The sequence below is a fragment of the Pelodiscus sinensis genome, chromosome 11 (assembly GCF_052426305.1).
Source record: "Pelodiscus sinensis isolate ZL-2025 chromosome 11, ASM5242630v1, whole genome shotgun sequence".
Taxonomy (NCBI): domain Eukaryota; kingdom Metazoa; phylum Chordata; order Testudines; family Trionychidae; genus Pelodiscus; species Pelodiscus sinensis.
The window spans coordinates 47,900,164-47,923,000 of NC_143062.1; the positions used below are offsets into that span (position 1 = coordinate 47,900,164).

A 22,837-nucleotide genomic window follows, 5' to 3' on the forward strand; every position below is an offset into this window, starting at 1 on the left:
CGGGACCTCGAGAGAAAGGGGCGGGGCCAGGACACTTCCGTGCTCCCCCGCCCACAGATAGGCTGGGGGCAGGGGAGCATGTGAAGCCTTTGTCCCCAGCTCCTCCACATAGAGAGAACCGCTAGCTGCTCTGAACAGCTGGCAGGTCCTTCTCGGGGCAAACCTGGCTGTGGGATGAGACTTTGTGTGTTCCCCCTACCCCCAGGCCAATCAGGGCCTTGGGGTGGGGGAGCATGCAAAGTCTCTCATCCTCTGCCTCAGCCCTCTAAGGGGCGCCTGGAGCCTGCAGCGAATCACCAGCTGCTCAAATCTGGTGGGGAGGAGGAGGCTTCATGTGCTCCTCCAGCCCTAGGTCTCCGTTGGCCGGGGGGCGGTGAGTGGCAGAGCATCCGCGAGCCAGATCAACCTGGATCCGTCTTGCGGAAGCTCTCTTGCCCACTCCTGCTCTAAGAGGTCTGTGTTACTCCTAGAGATTTCTCTTCTCCCTCTGCTTTCCCATCAGCATACTTCTTCCCATCCTCAGCGGTCTCTCCTTCCCGGATCATCCATTCATCCCTCCCCCACATCCCACCCGTAGCTTCACCACTAAAGGCCCACTCTGGAAAGCACCACAAAATGGAAAAGTCTCGCCAAAGTCACTACAAAGAATACTGCACGTGCGCTCACAGGCCGGAGACCAAATTCTATTTACACGAGTCATGTGGTTTCCCTCATCCCCTCTTCTCCTGGTCCTAAATGATTAAATCAACATGAAGACCTGGAAGTATCTGAGTCAAGAGCCACACAAGGAAGTGGGATACTCAGCCACTCTGTCCGACAAGACAACAAACCCAAGCACCAAAAATCCAACAGGAAAAAGACACAGATGTACAGATGCTGAAAACACCCACTTACAATTAGAGGCCCCCTGTTGTTTTCACGATATTTGTTCTGGAAGAATATGTAAACCACGGTGGCTGCCAAGGAATAGAGGAAGGCGAAGACGGCGATAGTGACGAAGAATTCCGCCGAAGAAGAGAAGTCCCCTATTAGCGAGAGCGTTTCTCGTCGTTTGCCTTCACAGGTGGGAGCATCAAAAGTCACCTTATACAACCTAAAAAATCCAAGAAGGAGAGATGAGTTAGAAAGGCTTAGGGATTTGTTACCTGCTAGTAAGATGGTCACGCACAAGCTGTGTTTGTGTCCCTTAAATGCTGGTATATCTAAGCCCCAGTCACTTTTGCATGTGAGCGGTCTACGATAAATGATTAACGAGCATCAGATATTTGAAAAGGTAATACACAGAAATTGTCGGGGAACATTTTAACTTGCCTGGACACTCATTAATGGATCTCAAAGTTACCGTATTATTGCAAGCCAATTTCAAAAACCAGCTTGAAAGGGAGGCTACAGAATTTAATTTCATGTACAAGCTTGATACCTGCAACAGAGGTCTAAACAAAGACCTAGCGTGGACAGCCCACTACATTCCACACCCTAATGACATACAAAAATGAGCTTAAGAGCACTTAGTACCCACAGTTAGCATGGACACTTTAATGGACAATTCCCCCCCCCTTTTTTCCCTTCTTTTTCTTTCTCCCATCCCATCCCATCCCATCTCTTTCTCTGCTATTTATTTGGAAACTGGACCTCTTCACTCCATTCATCTGAAGAAGTGGACTGTGCCCATAAAAGCTCATGATACCACTGACATGTTTTGTTAGTCAAGATGAGGATCGGTCAGCAAGGAAAGCCTTTGCTGATCGATTCCTTACGCTCTGTGCAACGAGGTTTACAGAATCGGTCCTCAAAGGCTTTCCTTGCCGACCGATCCCCGGCTTGACTGCTGCTTCGTGCCGACAAACAGCTGAGCCAGCACAACGCGGCAGCCATTTTTATTCTAATGAAGCGGGGGATATTTAAATCCCCACTTCATTGACTATGTTGGGTAGTCTAATTTACATGACTCCGACGACAGAGGCATGCAGTCTAGACATACCCTTAGAGAAACAGAACGTACCCACAGAAGCTCAGGTGCCAACTCCAGGGGTGTTCCCAGGCTGGAAGGGGTGGAGTGGGGGTTGGGCCTGGAGTGGGAGGGGGGGTGTCAAGCACTCTCCCGATCCCTGACATAATGAAAAGTTGGTGCAGTAAAAATCTCAGCGGGTAGATTAATGAACATCGAAGGGTTGCATGGCTTTTCTTCTACAAACCCACACAAAACCCAAGGAAATGCACAGAAGGATCCCTCCTATTGCCTGCGGCTTAAAGATATTTACTGGCTGCAGACGTATTCTTCACTGAGCTCCTGCTGCTATAACATAGGGATGGCTAAAAAACATTCATCTGTCTCCTTAGAGTGTAGCGGTCTGGAGATGTATAAGTAACAGACTCTCGCTCTCTCCCCCTCCCCCATCAGCCAACAAAGTCTGATTAAAACTGAACACATGGGAGAGATACCGAGCATATTCCGAGCGGTTTCCGACTTGATTTGAAAGCTTTCTGTCTCTGTTATTCAAACACTTTTCATCAAGGTTCATTGTCTTTCCATGGGAAAAAATAAAATAGCTCCTCATACCTGTCAGTAGGATTCTGCAAGTACTGGGTACAAAAGTTTCCTTTCTCAACATAACCAAGGTAAGAGAGAGTATGTCTACGCTACAAGGGTATTTCAAAATAAGTTATTTTGGAGTAATAACTACCGAAATAACTCTTTCAAAATAGCACGTCCACACTACAGGGAAGCCTCGAAATTAGTCCGAGGCAAGCTCCGCTAATGTGGATGCGCTAACTCCGTTTGGAGCCCCGGGAAGCGCTGGGGAGTAATTACTTTGAATGGCCTTGGAGAGGAGCTATTTCGAAATTGCAGCAGTGAAGCGCCCACACAACTGTGATTTTGAAACAGCAATTTTGAAATAAGCGTTATTCCTCATGCAATGAGGGTTTATTATTTCGAAATAAGAAACCTGTTATTTCAAAATAATTTTGAAATAACGGACTTGCTGTGTGGATGCTCCCCTTGTTATTTCAAAATAACGCTGTAATGTAGACATGTCCAGAGATTGTTCTAAGGTGGTGCGGCCATCGACAGCAACACATACGTTCTCTGTGTGCTGTATCTATCCAGAAGGCGCACAGGAAATAAGAAGCTGATTCAAAGCCCATTGGAATCAACAGGAACTTCTGCATTGACCTCAGCAGTCTTTGGATCAGTTACTAGGCATGACCACCCTCTGATTCCACAATCAGGTTAATTACAGGTTGAACCTCTCTAATCCGGCACTCTCTCATCCAGCAACTTCCGTGGTCCGGCATGATTTTACTTATATGGATGCTCCACTTTTTATGGGTGTGACCAAGTTTCCTACAATCCCATAAAGTTTGTTTACAGCCACCAGTCCTGGCTGTCAGTGTTCTGTATTGTTATTTAGCTCTAATTTACCCTAAGCGTCTTCTAAGAGATTAACAAGCCGTGGAAGTGTTGGTGATGCTGCTAGACAATATTGACCTCCCGTGGTTCAGCAAATTCTCTAGTTCAGCACCAGTCAGGTCCCAAGGGTGCCAGGCTAGAGAGGTTCAACCTGTACCTTTGTTAAAATAGACAGTCTGAGAGAGGAAGGCTTTTATTTATCCACGGAACAGAAACAGCACAATTAGCAGCTCTCCAAGTTTCCTTTTCTATCCTTTGCTAAAGTATCTTAATTCAGAACCACCACTTTAGGAATAGTGTCCAGTGCCCATTTGGTCCTCAGCCCCTCTGAACTTGATGGTAAAGTTGCCAGCTATTTATCTAAGATCAGTGTACTGAATGCTTGTCTAGGACTTCATGGATCTGAAATGACTCTGCCGAAACCGTGGTGATATTTTAATGGCAACCACCATAGGAGTCTGATGCATATATTTACCAGCCAGGCAGAGCTGGGGAAGAAGGAAATTATTAAGAGACTGCTTTTGCTTTGATGATCAGAGCCGCCTGGGCAGTTTGTATGCTAACACTGTTAACAGACTTGCAAACCCACACGACCATGACTTGCAAATTTCACGTCAGCCCCGGCATTCATTTTTGAAGCGTCATGGAACGGTGCTTGGTAAAACAATAACATCAGTGAGGCAGAAAAAGAAAGACTAAAGAGGTAATATTAGGAATCTGCCCTTATTTTAATAGGATACATTTCCAGACCTGGCTTTCCTTGTTGCAGTCCCGAAATAGCATTTGGAGGCAATTCACCTGGGTAGCAAACAGGCGAGCAAAAGGAAAGTAACGGAAGTACACAATTCTCATCACATTGAAGGGTCAGGCCTGCAAAGCTTCCTCCAGTGTATCTAAGGCTGATTCTCAGTGGGTTCGAACTGGCTTTGTGCCATTCAAGTCGGATGATCTGCCCCGAGTCTCTCAAAATAGATCTTGCCATCTTGCTGAGAATTGTGAAAAACAAATCGATATCGTTTCCCTCTTCTCCCCTCCATGCACCCTGACTGCGCCCTTTGCTCTGACCCATCGTAGGCCTGCAGGGTTTGTTTTCAATGTCTAGCCCCGGCTCTGTCTGGCAGTCCCTTCCGGGCCAAGTGACTTACAGGGATACTGGATACATTGGGATCATGCCAGTCATCTTTCATGAAGTTCTTTTTACCCATGAGCATTTATGCTTAGATTTTTCCAGCCTAGAAGAGAGCCCCTGCAATAACTGCGCCCACCTCATCGCAGCCACTTGTGGTCACCCAATCTCAGCCCAAACAAACAATCCAGCTGTACATCAGCTGAGCAGAAGGGCTCAGAAACAGACCATGACTCAGCCCGGATCCAAGCAACCCTAGAGGTGGGAGAAATTCCGATTTATGACGGGACTTTAGCCTCCAGGCTTCAGCTCTAAAGCTACACTGAAAGCCCTGCTCCAACCAGGCCTGAAACTTTGACCCATCTTTCTTGACAGCTGATGCCCCTCCCCCGTAGCCCTTCTGCGGGAAAGTCTCCAGCTGATTCAGTAATTTTGCCCAAAGGTTCTGTCGCTGAGGCCAGGTTTACACTAAAAAGGAAAGTCGACTTAAGATACACAACTCCAGCTATGTTAATTACGCAGCTGGAGTCGATGTCTCTTAAATTGTGTTTTCAGGCTGACCACATGGCGGGCGGTCGACGGGAGCAAACACTCCCATTGGCTTCCCTTACTCCTCGTGAGGAGCAGGAGTGCCAGCGTTGATGGGGGCACCTTCTCAATTTGAATGAGTGGGTCTTCACTAGACCCGCTAAATCGAACCCGGAAGATCTTCTCTGTAGTGTAGACCTGGCCTTAGTGTGCCAGCTGGAGCAAGAAAACCAGAAAAAAAAAAAACAGGTTCAAAGCCTGTCCATAAGGAAGCAATGACAAATTTCAGACTGTTGATCCTGACACCACACCAACCTGGATTTTTCACAGTTTAATCACCCTGGTAATGCTCAGCCCCACAGTTCATCTTTTATTTTGTTTTAAACTTCACGACAATTTGTGGTTCATCTCTTGTGCGTGCACGAGGGTTACTTCTCTCACTTTCTGCCAGAGTCCTCCTGCACCAGGAGGGAGAGGAGGAGACAGCAATTTAAAAATATTCATGATCTTGATAACTGTTCTTTGCAGTACAGGCTGAATCTCTCTAGTCCGGCACCCTTGGGAATTGACCGGTGCCAAATCAGAGAATTTGCCGAACCGCGGGAGATCAGTATTGTCTAGCACCATTACCGACACTTCCACTGCTTACTGGGCTCTTTGAAGACATTTAGGGGGAAATTAGAGCTAAATAACAGCACAGAACTCTGAAAGCCAGGACTGGGGGCTGTAAACAAACTTTATGGGACTGCAGGAAACTCGGCCACACCCATGAGAAGTGGAACATCCGGCTAATTAAAATCATGCCAGACCATGGATGTTGCCAAAGTAAAGAGGTTCAACCTGAATCTTGCTCTCTCATTAAACTCAGCACTGAATAAAAGCAGGTATGCTACAGTGCTTAGTGAGTTTGGCAGGCACATCGCTGGTCTGTGTTAGCCAGACTGATTCTCACTGATTGCTGGGTAGCTCAAGGAAAAGCTACTGGCCCTTTCAGAAATAAAAGCTCTTAACTGGCAAGCAGGTGGCACTGGGAGTCACAAAAGATGCTAAAAACTTGCTCCCCAAATTAGAAGGAATGGTCTTCAAGGAAGGGACTGTTTATATTTTGTGTCTCTTACAGCACCAAACACACTGTTGCTGAGTCTACTAGATATTTGAGAGAGTTTGTCTGTTTGCTTGTCTGTGTGTTCAAGGACTCTTCCTACACGGTAAGAGTGAGGACCACCAAATTTGGGATGCAGCTTCCTGCTATCATAACTGAAAGCAAGGTCAGGGTTTGGTTTTGCCAGGACAATGGGATGTGCCTGGAAAGGGATGGCTTCTAAACTCATTCAGAAAAGAGACAGAATCACCAGGCAGGTGAAGGGGGCTGGCTGGGGGCAAGACTGACCCAGCCCTGAACCTCTCATCCTCAGGTGCCCTGTAGGGAGTGTGCGTGTGTGTGTGTGGGGGGGAAGATTCATACAGAGACATTGCTGGCTGTTCCCCTTCATCAGGGAGCGAGGGGAAAGTGCACAGTTTGCTGCATTGCTCACTCTGGCTGGGGAGTGCAGGGGGCAGACAAACTGTGAATTTTGCTCTTACTCCCTGACAGGGACATGAAGGGAAAAAACAAGCAGCCCTAGTATGGATCTCATGGAAGAGGGCTTCAGCCCTCTTCCCCCACACCCAGTCCCCTGCCCAGAACCCCTCCTCAGCCCTCAACCCTGAATGCAGCATCCCCACACCCCTGCTCTGAGCCTCTCCTTATGGGACCCAAGCAACACTGGGTAAATGTGCTGTAATAAATAAACATTAATAATCACAGAACTGTAGAACACTAGGACTGGAAGGGACCTCGAGAGGTCATCGAGTCCAGTCCCCTGCCCTCACGGCAGGACCAAGCACCATTTAGATCATCCCTGACAGATATCTGTCTAACTTGCTCTTAAATATCTCCACAGATGGAGATTCCACAACCTCCCTTGGCAATTTATTCCAGTGTTTAACCACCCTGACAGTTAGGAAGTTTTCCCTAATGTCCAACCTAAACCTCCCTTGCTGCAGTTTAAGCCCATTGCTTCTTGTCCTATTCTCAGAGGCCAACGAGAACCATTTATCTCCCTCCTCCTTGTAACTTGAAAGCTGCTATCATGTACTCTCTCCGTTTTTTCTTTTCCAAACTAAACAAACCCAGTTCTTTCAGTCTTCCCTCACAGCTCATGTTTTCTAGACCTTTAACCATTTTTGTTGCTCTTCTCTGGACTGTCCCCAATTTTTCCACATCTTTCTTGAAATGTGGGGCCCAGAACTGGACACAATCCTCCAACTGAGGCCCAACCAGAGCCGAGTAGAGCGGAAGAAGGTCTTCTCCTGTCTTGCTCACAACACACCTGTTAATGCGTCCCAGAATCATGTTTGCTTTTTTTGCAACAGTGTCACTGTTGACTCATATTTAGCTTGTGCTCTACTCTGACCCCTAGATCCTTTTCTGCAGTGCTCCTTCCTGGACAGTCGCTTCCCATTCTGTGTGTGTGATGTGTCATGATGAACAAGAACCTGACTTTATGTCCTAAAAAATGCACAGCAGAGTGATTCACCTGACTGTTTTTTTGTTATAACAGCATAGCACCCTTAAGAATACCTCGCTCCTGGGGCCTTTTGACCACCACTAGTTGGGATTGGTCCTGCCTAGAGCAGGGGGCTGGACTTGATGACCTTCTGAGGTCTCTTCCAGCTCTATGATTCTATGGTTCTAAGCCATGGAAACCAAGACAAGCCAAGGTTTTGTATCAGGATCTCTCTTATATAATAAGCCCACTGACAGCAGGCCTTGTGCGAGATCAGACAACCACAGCATAACTTTTTACATCCTTTCTCCCCTGCAGCTTTGCACATTAAGAGCAGCGTGATGACAAGACAGCTGTATTGTCTCACTTGACAATATCATAAAAGGGCACTTGAGGGTTTTTTTTGTTTGTATAAATGGATTCTTCCCTATTCAAGCACTGCTGTCTCGCCACTGCATGGCCCTAGGAAACAAACGTTTGGAGATCGGAGCACAGAGTAAGGGCGATCACAATTGTTTCCAGTTTGCGGGGTGCGTGTGAGAGCTTTCTGCGGGGTGCCCCTCTTTGAAGTTGCCTTTGCACACTGAGGATTTAGAGTAGGATGTTTCTAGGCACTTTCAGTGGGCACAGGGGCAGTATTCCTCAGGGGTGACAGATGACAGAGCGAGGAGCAATGGTCTTAGGTAGCAATTGGGGAGGTCTAGGTTGGATATTAGGAAAAACTATTTCCCTAGGAGGGTGGGGAAGCACTGGGATAGGTTGCTAGGGAGGGGTGGAATCTCCATCCTTAGAGGTTTTTAAGTCCCGGCTTGACCAAGCCCTGGCTGGGATGATTGAGTTGGGATTGGTCCTGCTTTGGGCAGGGGGTTGGACTCAATGACTCCTGAGGTCTCTTCCAGCCGTCGGATTCTATGGAAGGGGTCCCATTCCATACCTCGTTACAGCATCTCATTCACTCTCAGTGCTCTCCTCTTATAGGTGGGAGACATCCCTGTTCAGCTAAGAATGGGCTTAATTTTGAGGCTGAGGGGACTGCGACATATACTGAACATTAACCTTGCATTTAAGGTTTTGGCTGTATAGAGAAGAATCTTGTTTTCCTGAGTTAGGGCAATGATCCGTTCCAGGCAAAATGCGAACACTTTTTGGCAAGGGAAATTTGGAAGGAGGGGTCTTTCTCCATTCCACTACTGGAAAAGAACAGAAAAGCAGACGTGGCAATGAAAACAACCTGATGCCACTATCCGCTTTGGTAAATGTCCCTATTTCTTACAACAGCAACTTGCAAACTGGCCAACACACAATACACCACACACAAAATGTGACACACTGAGAGGGTTGCCAGCGCTTCAGGATTGCCCTGGAGTCTCTAGGGAGTAATGATGAATCTTGCATTCGAGATTATGTCATGTGACAGAACCTCCATGAATATACCCAACCACACCCGGCAGGAAGCGTCTCTCCTGGAGCGTGCCTGCAATTCACCCCCCTCTGCTTGCCCCCCGTAGGGCTCACATAGGCTACGTCTACACTGCAACCTTTGACTGACAGAGACAATGCAAATGCAGTGCCCATTAGCATTTATCGCGCTGTCATTTGCATATTCTCTGCAGATGCTTTTTGCGGAAGAATTTTTTGTGCAAAAACTAGCAGTGCAGAGGGGCCGTTTTGTGCAAAAAAACCCCCTTTTTACGCAAGATCCTGTATATCTTCTTTTTTGAGGCTCAGCCCAGCCTCTCCAGCCCCGGAGCACTGGTGGAGGAAGGTGGGTGGTCCACGCAACAGGCCTCTTGAGCACTGGGGAGGGAGGAGGGCAGACGGCACATGGAATGTCCCGAGCCCTGGAAGAAGTTGGAGGGCATGCAGCATGGCCGTGGCATGGCCCCAGCCTCCCCAGCTCTGGAGGAGGTTGGAGGGCATGCAGCATGGCCTCAGCATGGCCCCAGCCTCCCTAGCCCCAGAGGAAGTCAGAGGGTGTGCAGTATGGCCACGGCATGGCCCCAGCCTCCTCAGCCCTGCAGGCGTTCTGGGGGCAGAGTGTGGGTGGGGCTATGCTTGGCCGCTTGGAAGGCGGAGCCTTCCCCCACCTTACCTACCTGACACCCATGTCTAGCCGTGCACCTTCGAGACCTGACCGGTGCCAAACCAGAGAATTTGCCAGACCGTGGGAGGCATTACCAACCCTTCCAGTAGGTGTTGAGAAGACATTTGGGGTAAATTAGGCTCAGGACTGGTGGCTATAAACAAACTTTATGGGACTGCGGAAACTTGGCCGCACCAAAGTGGACATCTAGCTCACTAAAATGATGCTGGACCGGGGTGTTGCCAGACAAGAGAATGCTGGACTAGAGGGGTTCAACTACTACGATTAACTGGTGCCCCGTGTTCAACGGCAGCTACGGGAGGGGCAATTTTTTAGAGCTGGGATTTTATAATCTTCAGCCACACACGAATGAAATAGCTTGAAAGCAAATTTGAAACCTGTCGGCCCAGAGAGTCAACTCAGAAACGGACAGTCTGTAGCTGGGGTTGGCAAACGCCTGTGAAATGGGGCCATTACCTTCTGAGTGGCTCATTCGCAAGTTCAATGTGCTGCTCTTAGCTCTGGTGCAGACTTTGTCACGTGTAAGTTCCCTAGCGCCTCTCTGGAGGAAACAGAGCCACAGAGCAGGGATAGGCAGAGGCGGGTGGGTGGACATTAAGACCCAGCGGTGCCCCAGATTTTCAGGTACCCTACGCTGCTGCACATTCTGTGTCTGGGTAAGGATGGCCCTGGGGAACTTTTATGCTGAATTCTCTTCCCAGCTCATTCCTTACAGGCTGCATAAGTTGAGAGCCCTGTAGTACCCTCCCATCGTCTGGCTCCAGAATCCAGGCCCTGGCAATTCAGTTTTGCCAGGACCTCCTTGACTCTCCCCAGATTTCCTCAGGCAGTGTGGATCAGGCCACCCATGCCTTGTGAAAGACTGGCCAGTAGGCTGCACTGCTCTTAGGGGGCAGACTACCCCATTACACACTGATCTTGTCTGGTCCAAAAGCTCCCATGGAAAGTCAAAATTACAATTCCTTCTTTGCATCTGTGCTTTAATTCCCCTCCCCTCATTATTTGTTTCTATCTCGTACCCTGATTATCAATTGGCTTGGCCTTTTAAACGAAAAAAGGATTAACAACAACCAGAATAAGACAGAGAGCTCTGGAAACTAGCGATGGCAGGTAGGAATCCTTGTAGGAACGTGTTGTGAAACATTTCCTTTAGGTTGGTAAGCTCAACAAGGGGAGGCACTGTTCTGAAATACAATGAATAGACTCCATACAGCTACTCCCACTCCCTGGTGAGAAAACAGATAAAAAAAAATTAAGCGTCTACGTTTTCCTAGCGAACAAAGCAAAGAAACTTGTTTCAGAGACATTAGGAAACAAAGTGGCTCCCATCACTTCCCCCGAGCATGCAGACAATGGACTTGCCTTTTCTGGGAACCCGTGCATACTGAAGAGCAGTGCGTCTAACAAAGGGGGTGAATAGGAAATCTTTCACAAGTGCCATTTGAAGAACGTTGGCAGATGTGGGCATATGCTGACCTTGCATTGGTTGGCTCTGCCTCTAAGGCCTGGTCTACACTAAAGGAGAAAGTCGACTTAAGATATGCCACTCCAGCTATTGTAATTACATAGCTGGAGTTAAAAAAAATCGTGGTTTTGGGTCTTCCACGCAGTGGGAGATTGACGGGAGCAAACACTTCCCTTACTCCTCGTGAGGAGTAGGACTACCGGAGCTGACAGAAGTGCACTCTCAGTTTGAATTAGCGGGTCTTCACTCGACCCACTAATTTGAACGCTAGAAGATAGACCTCCAGAGGATTGATCTTCTCAGTGGTGTAGACAAGCCCCACTGACTAAATCGTCTTCCCAGAAGCAGCTTCTTACATCTACTCCTTTGATGAAGGAACAATACTTTAGAAGTGCTCCAAGCTCTTCGGCTACAAGGAGTGGTCTCCACTCTTCTGACATCCCCCAAATCTGACTGTTCCACAGCCAACATCTTCAGAAGCACCAAGACTTCCCTCAACGTGGGTCTCCAAAGACAGAGCAAAGGAGAGTCGTTCTTACCTCAGCAGGAAAGTAACTTCTTCCAGTGCTAGGCTTTTCGCCATATTTAATACACCAATCCTTTACATCAGAAAGGTGCTCTGCTAGCTGCCACCCAAGAAGCAGGGTCTATTATAGCAATCAGGAAGGGAGATGGAGCCAATCAGCCAGGCCAACAGCTACTGGTAAGAGGTCAGATCCATCTGCAGTCTACTTATTTGACTGTGCTGTATTGATTGTCATTAATTTCTGGAGCTTTTAGTAACCTGTTTGATTCCTGCAATTAGCCCTATTAGGCTCAGGTGTGCTCTTTTGTGAAAAAGGAACATCTGAACAACAATGAAACAAGTCGTTTGCTGTGACTTGAATCCCTAGCATGCCCCTCACTCCTTTCTAAAGTGTGCCCTTTGAAGAGGGATTTCTTCCAACGGGGAAATCTTTGATTGCAGCACTGAGGTGATCGTAAGAGCTCCCAGAAAGCATTCTTAAATAACAGGGACACCTGCAAACGGAGCTTTATTACAAAATGTGGACTATTTCCATTGTCCCTGCCATTCTCTGTCCACTTCCTAGTAATTATAACCTTTATGCAGTGACTCCCACTAGCACCCCTTACGTCTCAGAATCAAGAAGCTGTCAAGCAGGATGTATTTTCAAAGAAAGAGGATTCCTTAATACCGCATTTCATCTTTTCAAAGGCTTTCAGAGCTGAAATACTCTTTGCCCTTCCAGGGTCAAATACCTACAGCTGTAAGACGAAGCAAAGGATTCTGTGAAGGTATGGTGTGGTTAAGCAGGCAGAGGAAAGATAAAAGGGGCCTGACAGGTGATTTCAGAAGAAATACCTCTTCCAATACTCTTACCATTCCCCTTCTCAGAAATATCTCCCTTGAGAAGGTTCTTGGGAAGGAAGAAAACTTAATTTGCTAAGCCATGAAACAACTGTAGGTGGTCACCTCCAACCCTGTACTCCCGTGTGTCTTCTCTGGGGAAAAATAGTAGAAAACAAATGCTTAACTGTGTTTGAATGTTCCTCTCCTCCATTGTTGCCTACCTTACTTCAACTTGATAGGGATAAGACTACCTTTCACAGCACTCTTTACCCATAGAATCATAGAACAATAGAACTGGAAGGGACCTCAAGAGGTCATCGAGTCCAGTCCCCGGCCCTCATGGCAGGACCCAGTACCATCTAGATCATCCCCGATAAATGTCTATCTAATCTGCTCTTAAATATCTCCAGAGATGGAGATTCCACAACCTCCCTGGGCAATTTATTCCAGTGCTGAACCACCCTCGCGGTTAGGAAGTTTTTCCTAATGTCCAACCTAAACCTCCCTTGCTGCAATTTAAGCCCATTGCTTCTTGTCCTATTCTCAGAGGCCAAGGAGAACAATTTTTCTCCCTCATCCTTGTGACACCCTTTTAGATACCCGAAAACCGCTATCATGTCCCCTCTCAGTCTTCTCTTTTCTAAACTAAACAAGCCCAGTTCTTTCAGTCTTCCCTCGGAGATCATGTTTTCTAGATCTTAACCATTTTTGTTGCTCTTCTCTGGATCCTCTCTGATTTCTCCACATCTTTCTTGAAATGTGATGCCCAGAACTGGACACAATACTCCAGCTGAGGCCTAACCAGCACAGAGTGTTTATTTCAGAAGTATCCAGCAATTTTGGGGACTTCTATTGTAGGGGGCTCCCCTCGAGAGACCTTAGGCCTGATTTTCAGAGATGTCCAGCACCCAATTCTCATCTTTACTTATCCCTTCTTCCATCTCCCCTGCAGATACAATGCGACAGCAGCTCACTTGTACCTGAGTCTAGGGGCATCTGAGTGTAAGGGAATCTAACTTACGCTATGTGCACATCACCGCAAATCCGGCCCAATGCCTTTTGTGAGTGCAGGCCAAAAAAAGTCACGTGTCACTTGAGCACGTGATCTAGTTGCCACAGGTTTGGTCCTTTGTATTTTTTTCAACTGTTCGCAGTCCAAAAAATGTCTGCGTTTAAAATCCTTTCATAAACGTCTTCCTAAGACCAGGCAACATCACGAGCCACTCTTCTTCATACGTCAACTCACCTTATTGCCTAACCCTGCAAGTACTTGCATGTATGCATCACCGACATATCCTAAAACGTAGGGCCAGTCCCCAACACCGAACATCTCATTTGTATTATAGCCGGCTTCTGTGATTCTAAAGGGTCCCATTTTCCTAGGACACTGCCCGCAGGCGTCTACGGGTGCAATTCCATATAAAAAAAAGTAGCACATCACCAGCATTTGAGCTGGAAAAACTTTGCTCAAAGTGTATTTTCTCTTGGGTTACTTCCAGTTGGAATACAGGGAAATAAGAGCCCTTATTCCCCCCCCCCCAAAAAAAAGAGATTTACAGGGTTCTTTCGAAAAAGGGTTTAAAAAAAAACGTGTCTAGATTGCTTTTTTTTTGACAAAGCCTTTTTCGAAAAAGCAATCGGACGAGATTATGCAAATGAAGCATGAGATTTGTAAATCAGCGCTTCATTTGCATTTTCGATTTCCCTCATTTGCATTCCTCTTTCGAAAGAGGAATGTAGTCTAGACACACCCTTGGTGGAGAGACAAATGTGCTGACTAAGAACTTTTGCTCAGAGTCAGCCAGGGGCCTGGCTGGCTTTACGAGAATTTCCTTACTAAGGGAACCATTCCTCAAGATGGTGCTGCACTAGTGCACTGGAAGGAGGTGCTGTTTGGAGTAGGATCTCTGTCTTCCTGAGACTGATGGTGAGGCTAAAGAGCAGAGATGTTTCGGAAAAATCTATCAATGATAACCTGACGGTTGTCGTGTCTGTGAGCCATCAAGGAGAAGTCACCTGTAAAAAGTGCCCTCATGAGAAATCTTTCCGGCGTCTTCTCTTAGCACTGAGTCTTCAAAGAAAAGAGGGAGCCAGCAAGTTGGTAGCAGATGTATGTCCCCCGATCCAAGTCCCGTGTGGCATGGCTGAGGAGACAGGCAAAGAAGTTGAACATCTCTGGAACAGGCACACAGCCTTGCTTCACTCCATTCGGGATCGCAAATGCACCAGAAAAGCCATCCCTGGCAAGTTTTGCACTGGCAAGTGGTCATGGAAGAGATGAAGGATTTGTATGAACCGTTTGGGGCAGCCCAGTGCATGTAGAATAACCTGCTGATTCTCTCAAAAACTTCAGCCAATGGATGAAAACTGCATAAAAGTCCATGTTCTGCTCCCAATATTTTCCCTGGACCTGCCTGATGAAAAAAGCCACGTCCACAGTACTATGACCTGGTCTGAAGTCATACTGTGTGTCTGGCAGATTCTCCTCAGATACGTTCGCAATGAGTCTGTTTGGTGGAACGCAAGTTGGAATTTCCCTGCTGGATGGAGGAGAGCAATACCTCTGCGCCGCTGTTAGTTTTGTTACACACATTTTGTGGGGGGAACCGTGGCAAAGAGCACAGGAGTTTGCATTTTAGAACAAGGTTTTGGTGTCTGGGCTGAGATTTCTGTACGAGGTGTTTCCCACATACCGTTAGACCCCATCTGTTGGGCACATATAGTGTAACACAAACAATTTACATTATGAAAATTCCCAGACTTCGCATCACTCATTTCACCTTCCATGTTATCTCTGAGTGCCTCACATGCCTCATGAATGTAGCCTGTAAATACCCCTGTGAAGCAGGGAAGTTTTGTTGTTTCCATTTTACAAATGGGGAACTGGCACACGAGACTATATTTTTAAATGCACTGAGGCATTGCTGGGCCCAGCATTACAACGCCTCAATGATTTAACAAAAGCGACGAGGAGTCCTGTGGCACCTTACAGACTAACTGAAGTGTAGGAGCATCTGAGGAAGTGGGTCTTTGCCCACGAAAGCTTATGCTCCTACACTTCAGTTAGTCTATAAGGTGCCACAGGACTCCTCGTCGCTTTTGCAGATTCAGACTAACACGGCTACCCCTCTGATCAATGATTTAAATGCCTCAGACTCCTTTTCAAAAGGGATTTAGGCTCTTAAGACCCAAAATCTCATGGTTAGACAATGGGATTGGGGAACTAAGAACCTAAGGCCCTTTCGAAAAGGAAATTGTGTCTCCTAAATCAGTTGGCTGCTACAATGCTACACTGAAATGCTTCTAAAAATCTGACTTATGTGGTGACAAAGGAAGACTGTAGCAGAGCCAGGAGTTTAACGAAGGTCTCCCAAATCCCAGTCCATTGATTTAGCACAAGACCAGCTTTCTTCTGTCAGGACAAGTGAAGTTGTCCCAACTAAAACCCCTCAAAACCCCTCAAACAACCAAAAAACCTTCGCCAACCAGCAAATGCTACAACGATAAGAAAAATACATGAGCAGCGAATGAAGTCATCCGGAAAGCAGTTGAATCTACTCTTCTGGTGCGTGTGGAGTGTGTGTGCGTGCGGGCCAACCTCTTGTGCAATAAATCACACTTCATATTTGCGGTGAGTCCAGCCAATGCTCTTTGCGCTGCTGCTTTCGTTCACAAAGCTTTGTGCCTCCCGAGGCTCACCTTCTGTTTCAGGTCTGAATAAATCCAAACCAAACAATAACCTCTTAAAGGGAAATTCAGTCCTAACCACTGTGGTTCCCTCTGGTGTTCAGCCAGAGCTGTGTTTCCACCCAAAATCTGTCGCCAGAAGCTATGGGAGAAAGGTGTTCACTGGGAAGTTGGCCTAGGTTTAGAAAACAGAAATCTTAATGCCAAGAGCAGCTCAGACTCAGATGAGCATGAGGCTACTTAAAACACAGTAATGTTCTTTCCTGAAACAGTGCATTTCAAATTCAATACAAGAAAACCCCTTAAATTCCCTAGAATTTTAAGCAAATCAGTTTAGGCCCTGGCACAGATTTACAAGAATCCCAATAAACGTTAATTTTGTTCCATGCACATTTTCATATTTAGTCTTAGCTAAGAGATGAGTTGAGTGAGAGGGTGGGTGGGAACCAATACGACATTGTCAATACTAAAGACAGGATCACAGACCTGAAGACTCTTTGCTCTGTTGTTTTGTCTACAGGTAACACATGGACAAACTACAGTTAGCCTCAGACAGGAAGAGCTGAAGTCAGCCACTGCTGGAAGAAGGCGCTGAAGCTCAAAGATCCCCCAAAATATTTAGGCATTTAAATTAAACCAAAGGGAATTAGACACCTAAATACCTTTAAGAACCCAAAGTGCCACAATAGGTACCTGAGAATCCAGGAGCAGTACTAGAGTCCACAAGGACTGTGACCAGATTAGCAAAGATCCTACATACACTCCCAATAACATATTAACAGTGGATAGAAATATTTCACTGGACTATAGGAAAATCACTTCAAGCCTATGCTATGGGTAACAATAGAACAGACCAAAACAATCTTGTGAAAGGTTCTCAAATGGGTCTGTAGGCTGTTTGGGTACGTCTAGACAGTGGGGCTATTTCGGTCTTTTATCCACACCTGTTATTTCAAAATATTTTTCGAAATAATGGGTGAGCTATTTCCACACTCCTGTAACCCTTGTTCCACAAGGGTTAAGGGACATGTTGAAATAGCACGTTATTTCAAAATTTGGCACTGTGTAGATGTGCCAAATTTTGAAATAATCTATTTTGAAATACAATCAAAATAAGATAGGCAATTTGCATATAGCAAATTGCCTATCTGATTTTGAGTGTAGGGTGCTGTGTAGATGCACCTTTCCAAATTTTGAAATGGTATTCTAGGGAAGTAACGTGAACACATATTTTGAAGGGAGAAGGAAAAGCAGGACAATTTGTTCAGTACATTGACACCACATAATCTCAATGGGAATTCAGTCAAATAGCAACTAAAGTAACGTAGGTAGGGCATTTTTGGGTAAAGACGATAGATCCGGGTTATCGGCAGGTGGGACTGAACCTGAGACCTTAGGAACTAAAGCCAAGATTCTCTACCACATGAGCTAAAACTCAACTGGCTCTTAGGTAAGTCTGCAAAGCAAATTTTACTCTGCCTTCTCAGTGCCTCTGGGTTACATTTGCATTGGCTGCTTACGTTCTGGCATTGACGTCCAGGCTTGAAACGTTCAAAACGATTCGAGAAAAGAGTACCATTGCAACATGTAAAAAAAAATCTGCAAGAGAAGTAACTTTGAAAAAAAGTCTCGCTTTCAGAGGAAAGTCCGTGTGACAGACACAATGACATGTAGAATGCTACAGAGACCTTGCGTGAATATATATTGAAATGGAAATGGGGAAAGAGTGGAATACATTAATAAATCCAAAGATTACTCACACTTTAACAATCAGCTACGTGTTAAGCATTAGTAATGTCTCCTCTGGCCCCCAACCAGCATAAAATACCATGTCTATTAAAAGAAAGGAGCCAGTGAGGAACAATAGGGCCCAATTCATCAAATTGTCACAGAGAAGCCTGCAGTTTAGTGCCATTTTAGGAATCCAAATGCCCCTTCCTCTGTTTGGTGTGGATCGGAACACTGCTTCCCACCATTCAAACTGGTCAGAAACGGCCTTCCGTGGCCAATGGGAGCTACGATCACCCATACCAGTGGAGGCACAGGTCAACAAAGCAGTTCACAGCCAGCTGGTGGCTTGCCCTTACAAGCTGCGAGCCAGAGTTTGTTACCCATGGCTGAAACTTCCCCTTTCCCAGAGCTCCAACTTGGCCAGTGCCCTGAATTTATGGTTCACCTCTTCAGGGAAATGTGGCAATGAAAGCACTGGGACAGATGGGCTTTGGAAAGGCTCCCCCAGACCAATCACTCTGTAGGTTAGCTAGCACACGAAATGTGCTGATTGAGAGTAAACCATCAGCCAGGTGAATGTGTTTGTCTGCCTCAGTTTCCTCAACACTCTGGAGTGTTCTTTGGGTAGACGTCAGAGTCTCCTCGGAATCATGGAATCTTCCTCTCTTCTGGGCAGCTAGGCCGTGTCCAGACTCAGGGGTTTTTTCGGGAAAAGTAGCCTTTTCCCGAAAAAACTTTCCCTGCGTCCAGACTCAAGCCGCGTTCTTTCGAAATTATTTCGAAAGAACGCGGCTTTTCTTTCGATGGTGGTAAACCTCGTTTCACGAGGAAGAACGCCTTCCTTCGAAAGTTCCTCTTTCGAAGGAAGGCGTTCTTCAATGTAAAGAGGCCGTCTTCGAAAGAGAGCATCCAGACTCGCTGGGTGCTCTCTTTCGAAAAAGCGGATTTCTCTTTCGAAAGATCCGCCTGCAGTCTAGACGCGATCTTTTGAAAGAGCCTCTTTCGAAAGAAGCCTGCAGTCTAGACATAGCCCCAGACTCCTACCTCCATGCCTGGTGCTGCCGTTCCAAAGGACCATTCGGCTATGACAATGTGCCCCTCTCTTCCTTCTTCCTGGCCAAGCTTTCTGTTTCCACAAGTCCCTCTGAGCCTCTCTGCTCTAAACCCCTTCCAGCTGACTTGGTTGGACTGGTTTCCCAAGGCTTCAGCCTTCCATTGTCCTCAGCTATCTCTACCTGAGCCATCAAGGTTTAACGATGCTCCATTCCCCAGGTCTGGGAAATGCACTCTACATCCTTGACAGAAAACAATGGTTTCCACTCACGCAGAGAGGCATTCAATGACTCAGCAATTGCACATCCAACAGAATGTATACATTATACATAGAGGCTGTGTCTAGACTGCACCCCTTTTGCGGAAAAGGGATGCAGATTAGACACAGCGCAATTGCAAATGAAGTGGGGATTTAAATCTCCCCCGCTTCATTTGCATGAACACGGCTGCCGCTTTTTTCCTGCTCGGGGCTTTGCCGGCAAAAAGCGCCAGTCTAGACGGGGATCTTTCGGAAAATAAAGCCTTTTCCGAAAGATCCCTTATTCCTGATTTTAAGAGGAAAGCCCCGAGCTGGAAAAAAGCGGCAGCCATGTTCATGCAAATGAAGCGGGGGAGATTTAAATCCCCGCTTCATTTGCAATTGCACTGTGTCTAATCTGCATCCCTTTTCCACAAAAGGGGTGCAGTCTAGACACAGCCAGACAGATTCCCCAAATCATCCCAGTCAAAACCAATGGGCCACATGCTCAGCTAGTGGAAACTGGTGTAGTGTCACTGAAATCGATGAACTTTGAAGTTCACTTCAACAAAACGGTGTTCATTTACAACAGTTGTGAATCTGAGCCCCAGGTTATTATACTTTGGATGTGATTATGCATGGAAAAACTGGTCAGCACTCTGAAATATCCTACTAAAAAAATTAAAACTTCCCCCCTTTCCAGCAATACCGTGCACAGCCAAAGGATAAATGAATATTTATGTCTTTTTGTGCAAAACCAAAGGATATGAATTGGTGTTAAATGAAAAAGCAGCATAAACTAATACTTATGTCTTCTTGTGCAAAACCAAGATACTGAAGACTCAAGCTGGCTTTGTAGTATTAGACCACATTAAAACGAAATGGGGATTGTTAAAATGTCACAATTAGAGCAGCGTGCGCCCGGGCGGATTCTCCTCCTCAACTTGGCACAGGGCGATGCAACGTTACGGTCTTCATTCACTTCACTTCCAGTTTGCACCTCAGCTATTAAAAAAAAAAAAGACTCATTGGGCAATTCTATCCACAGAGGACTGAAATTAGGCATAAAAGGCATTGCCGAGGGCAGACTATGAAGCTGCGTCGTGGATGAAGGTAATATAAGCAGTGACCTATTCCTAAGTATCCATCCTAATTGTATATAATTACACAACAGAGCTCAATGTCTCCAGCTTTACTGATCTATTGTTGAACAGAACCAGAAGGAATTGGATATTAAGCCTGTCACATCAACAGGTATAGCACAGAGGCGATAGGTAAGAAGGTCACATCTTGGTGAGTTGGCTGGCAGGAGACTTTCGCAGGCTGAGAGAGAGTAAGGCTAGAAGGAAGCATGATCCTCTCGACTGGCCTCCTGCACAGTGCAGACCAGAGAGCTTCCCCTAGTGACGGTCCTACATCCAGCCCATGTTTTAGAAAGAGATCCCTTCTTGATTGAAAGGCGTCAAGTGGCCGAGAATCCACCGTTCCCCATGGGAAGTGGTTCCAATGATGAATAACCCTCCCTGTTTAAACCAAAAAGCGACTCTAATTTCTAGTCTGATTCCGTGCTGAGGCTTGTCTAACCGAGGTCTGTTCACACTGGTGTAACAAACCCCAACCACAAATCCATTGCACCAGTCCCACCGATGGAAGCCTTGTCATTCACTGGCACAGCTACCCCAGTGCAACCCCCCCCCACCCCTTGAATCCAAGGGCTTAGCACAAAAGGCCCAATTCTCCCCTGCCTTGGGCAGTCACTGAAGCCTGTTGAAGGCGAGTGACAGAAGTCGCTGTTCTGATTTGGTGTGATGGTTGCACCAAGCGCCAGGCAAAGGAGAATGGACCCCAAAGGAAGCAGCAGATGCAGAGGGAAGCCTATTTGAATGCACACTGGCTGTCTTTTTACCGCTACAACTCTCCCTTATGGCCCTCCATTGTGTGAATAACATCTGTTAGACACTCATGGGCGGTGAGTGAAGGTAGGGCTTGGGGAGGCAAGCCTCCAGCTCCACCCCTTCTGCTCAGGCCCCGCCCCTCACAGGAACGCAGCCCTCCCACCATATGGAGGGCAGGCAGCATGTGGTCCAAGCCTCCCCGATCCTGGAGCACAGGAAGAGCAGGAGTTTGGGGTCAGTAACGCTCTACCCCCCAGTATGCCTACTGTCGGTGTTCTGGGGGAGAGGTACAGGTGGAGCCAGGTGGCAGTTTTGAGACAGCAGTACTTTCCCCCACCTATTATACCCACCTCCCCTGTAGACATGGCTTCCCTAAAACCCACTAACCAGTGTGTAACTTCCACATTCTCTTTCGCCATTGCTAACGGGAGACGCCTCCCAGTTGGACGCCTGCTTACATCTTTCCTCACAGAAGAGGGTGGCGCCATGCTGCAAGAAGCAATGCCGAGCACGCCCATACTCCTAGGGGAATTCTGCAGCACTGCGTGTGCACAGAATTCACGGCTCCCGCCGGTTTCTTTGCTTCCGTGCAGAAAAATGACTTCTGAGGGGGAAGTCAAGGGGAGCTGCAAAAACAGTCAGGAGTCCCTCCCCAGCAGTGCAGGCCGTTTGGTTTGGGGACCCAGAGCAATTGGTAGAGACATAAAATCACCATTGGAGGCAGGTGGGCTGGGCAGTCGTGTGTGTGTGTGTGTGTGTGTGTGTGTGTGTGTGTGTGTGTGTGTGTGTGTGTGTGTGTGTGTGTGTGTGTGTGTGTGTGTGTGTGTGTGTGTGTGTGTGTGTGTGTGTGTGTGTGTGTGTGACATTATGTGCTTGTGGCACACTCGGCATGGAGTGGGAGAGCCTGGGGTGGTTCCGAGGAACCAGGTTCCGAGGAGCCTGGGGTGGTTCCGAGGAACCAGGAGCCTCGTTAGTGAATTGTTCCCATTCTTCTTAGTGAATCCTTGGAGTGTAAAACAGGTGAAAAATGGTTACGGCTCCTTTACACTGCTAGAGTGGTGTAAAGGAGCCTTACCGTAAAGGACACTGTGGCCTTATATTTAGTGATTAGGACTGGTCTAAATGTTTGGACTGAAAACATTTATATCAAAATGTGCTCCATGAATTGTTTGCAACTCACCTTTCCGGAGATGGCCAGGAGTCAATATCTGAGGAAATGGGTGTTGCCCACGAAAGATAGATATATATAAGTTAGTCTCCAAGTACAGAACTACTCATTGTTTAATAAATTGTACGTTTAATTCCTGAGTCTTCACTTGCTCTTCGGTTGCCCAGAATGTAACACTGAGCATATGGCTGCATAGATTTGTTAACTAATAACCCACAGGAAAGGGTCACAACAAGCTACATTACTATGAGACAGAGAGGGCTTCCTCCAATGCACCCCAACCCCATTCTCCATCCACTGCACTTTAATGGAATTCCCATAATAACCAAAACAACCATGATTATACTGTGTTCTTCTAAGGAATAAAATATGCAGAATTTTAAAATACTGTTTGCAGAATTTTTCATTTTTGGCACAGAATTCCCCCAGGAGTCATGTCCAAGGGAAGCAACGTTACTGCAGCCTGTTTGGCAGCAGTCAGAAAAATACATTTTACAAGCTGAGACGGAAATCCGCTTACCAGCAATGTG

General features: G+C 46.8%; 1 protein-coding gene across 3 annotated transcripts in view; it reads right to left on the reverse strand.

The window, feature by feature from the left end:
* SYNPR (synaptoporin) overlaps positions 1 to 22,837 on the reverse strand; it is a 231,170-nt gene that overhangs the window by 17,671 nt on the left and 190,662 nt on the right. For all 3 annotated transcript variants that reach the window (XM_075938487.2, XM_075938486.2, XM_075938488.2), the window contains one exon: positions 895 to 1,093. In XM_075938487.2, the coding sequence (XP_075794602.1) occupies positions 895 to 1,093 (199 nt within the window). The remainder of the gene's footprint in view (positions 1 to 894; positions 1,094 to 22,837) is intronic.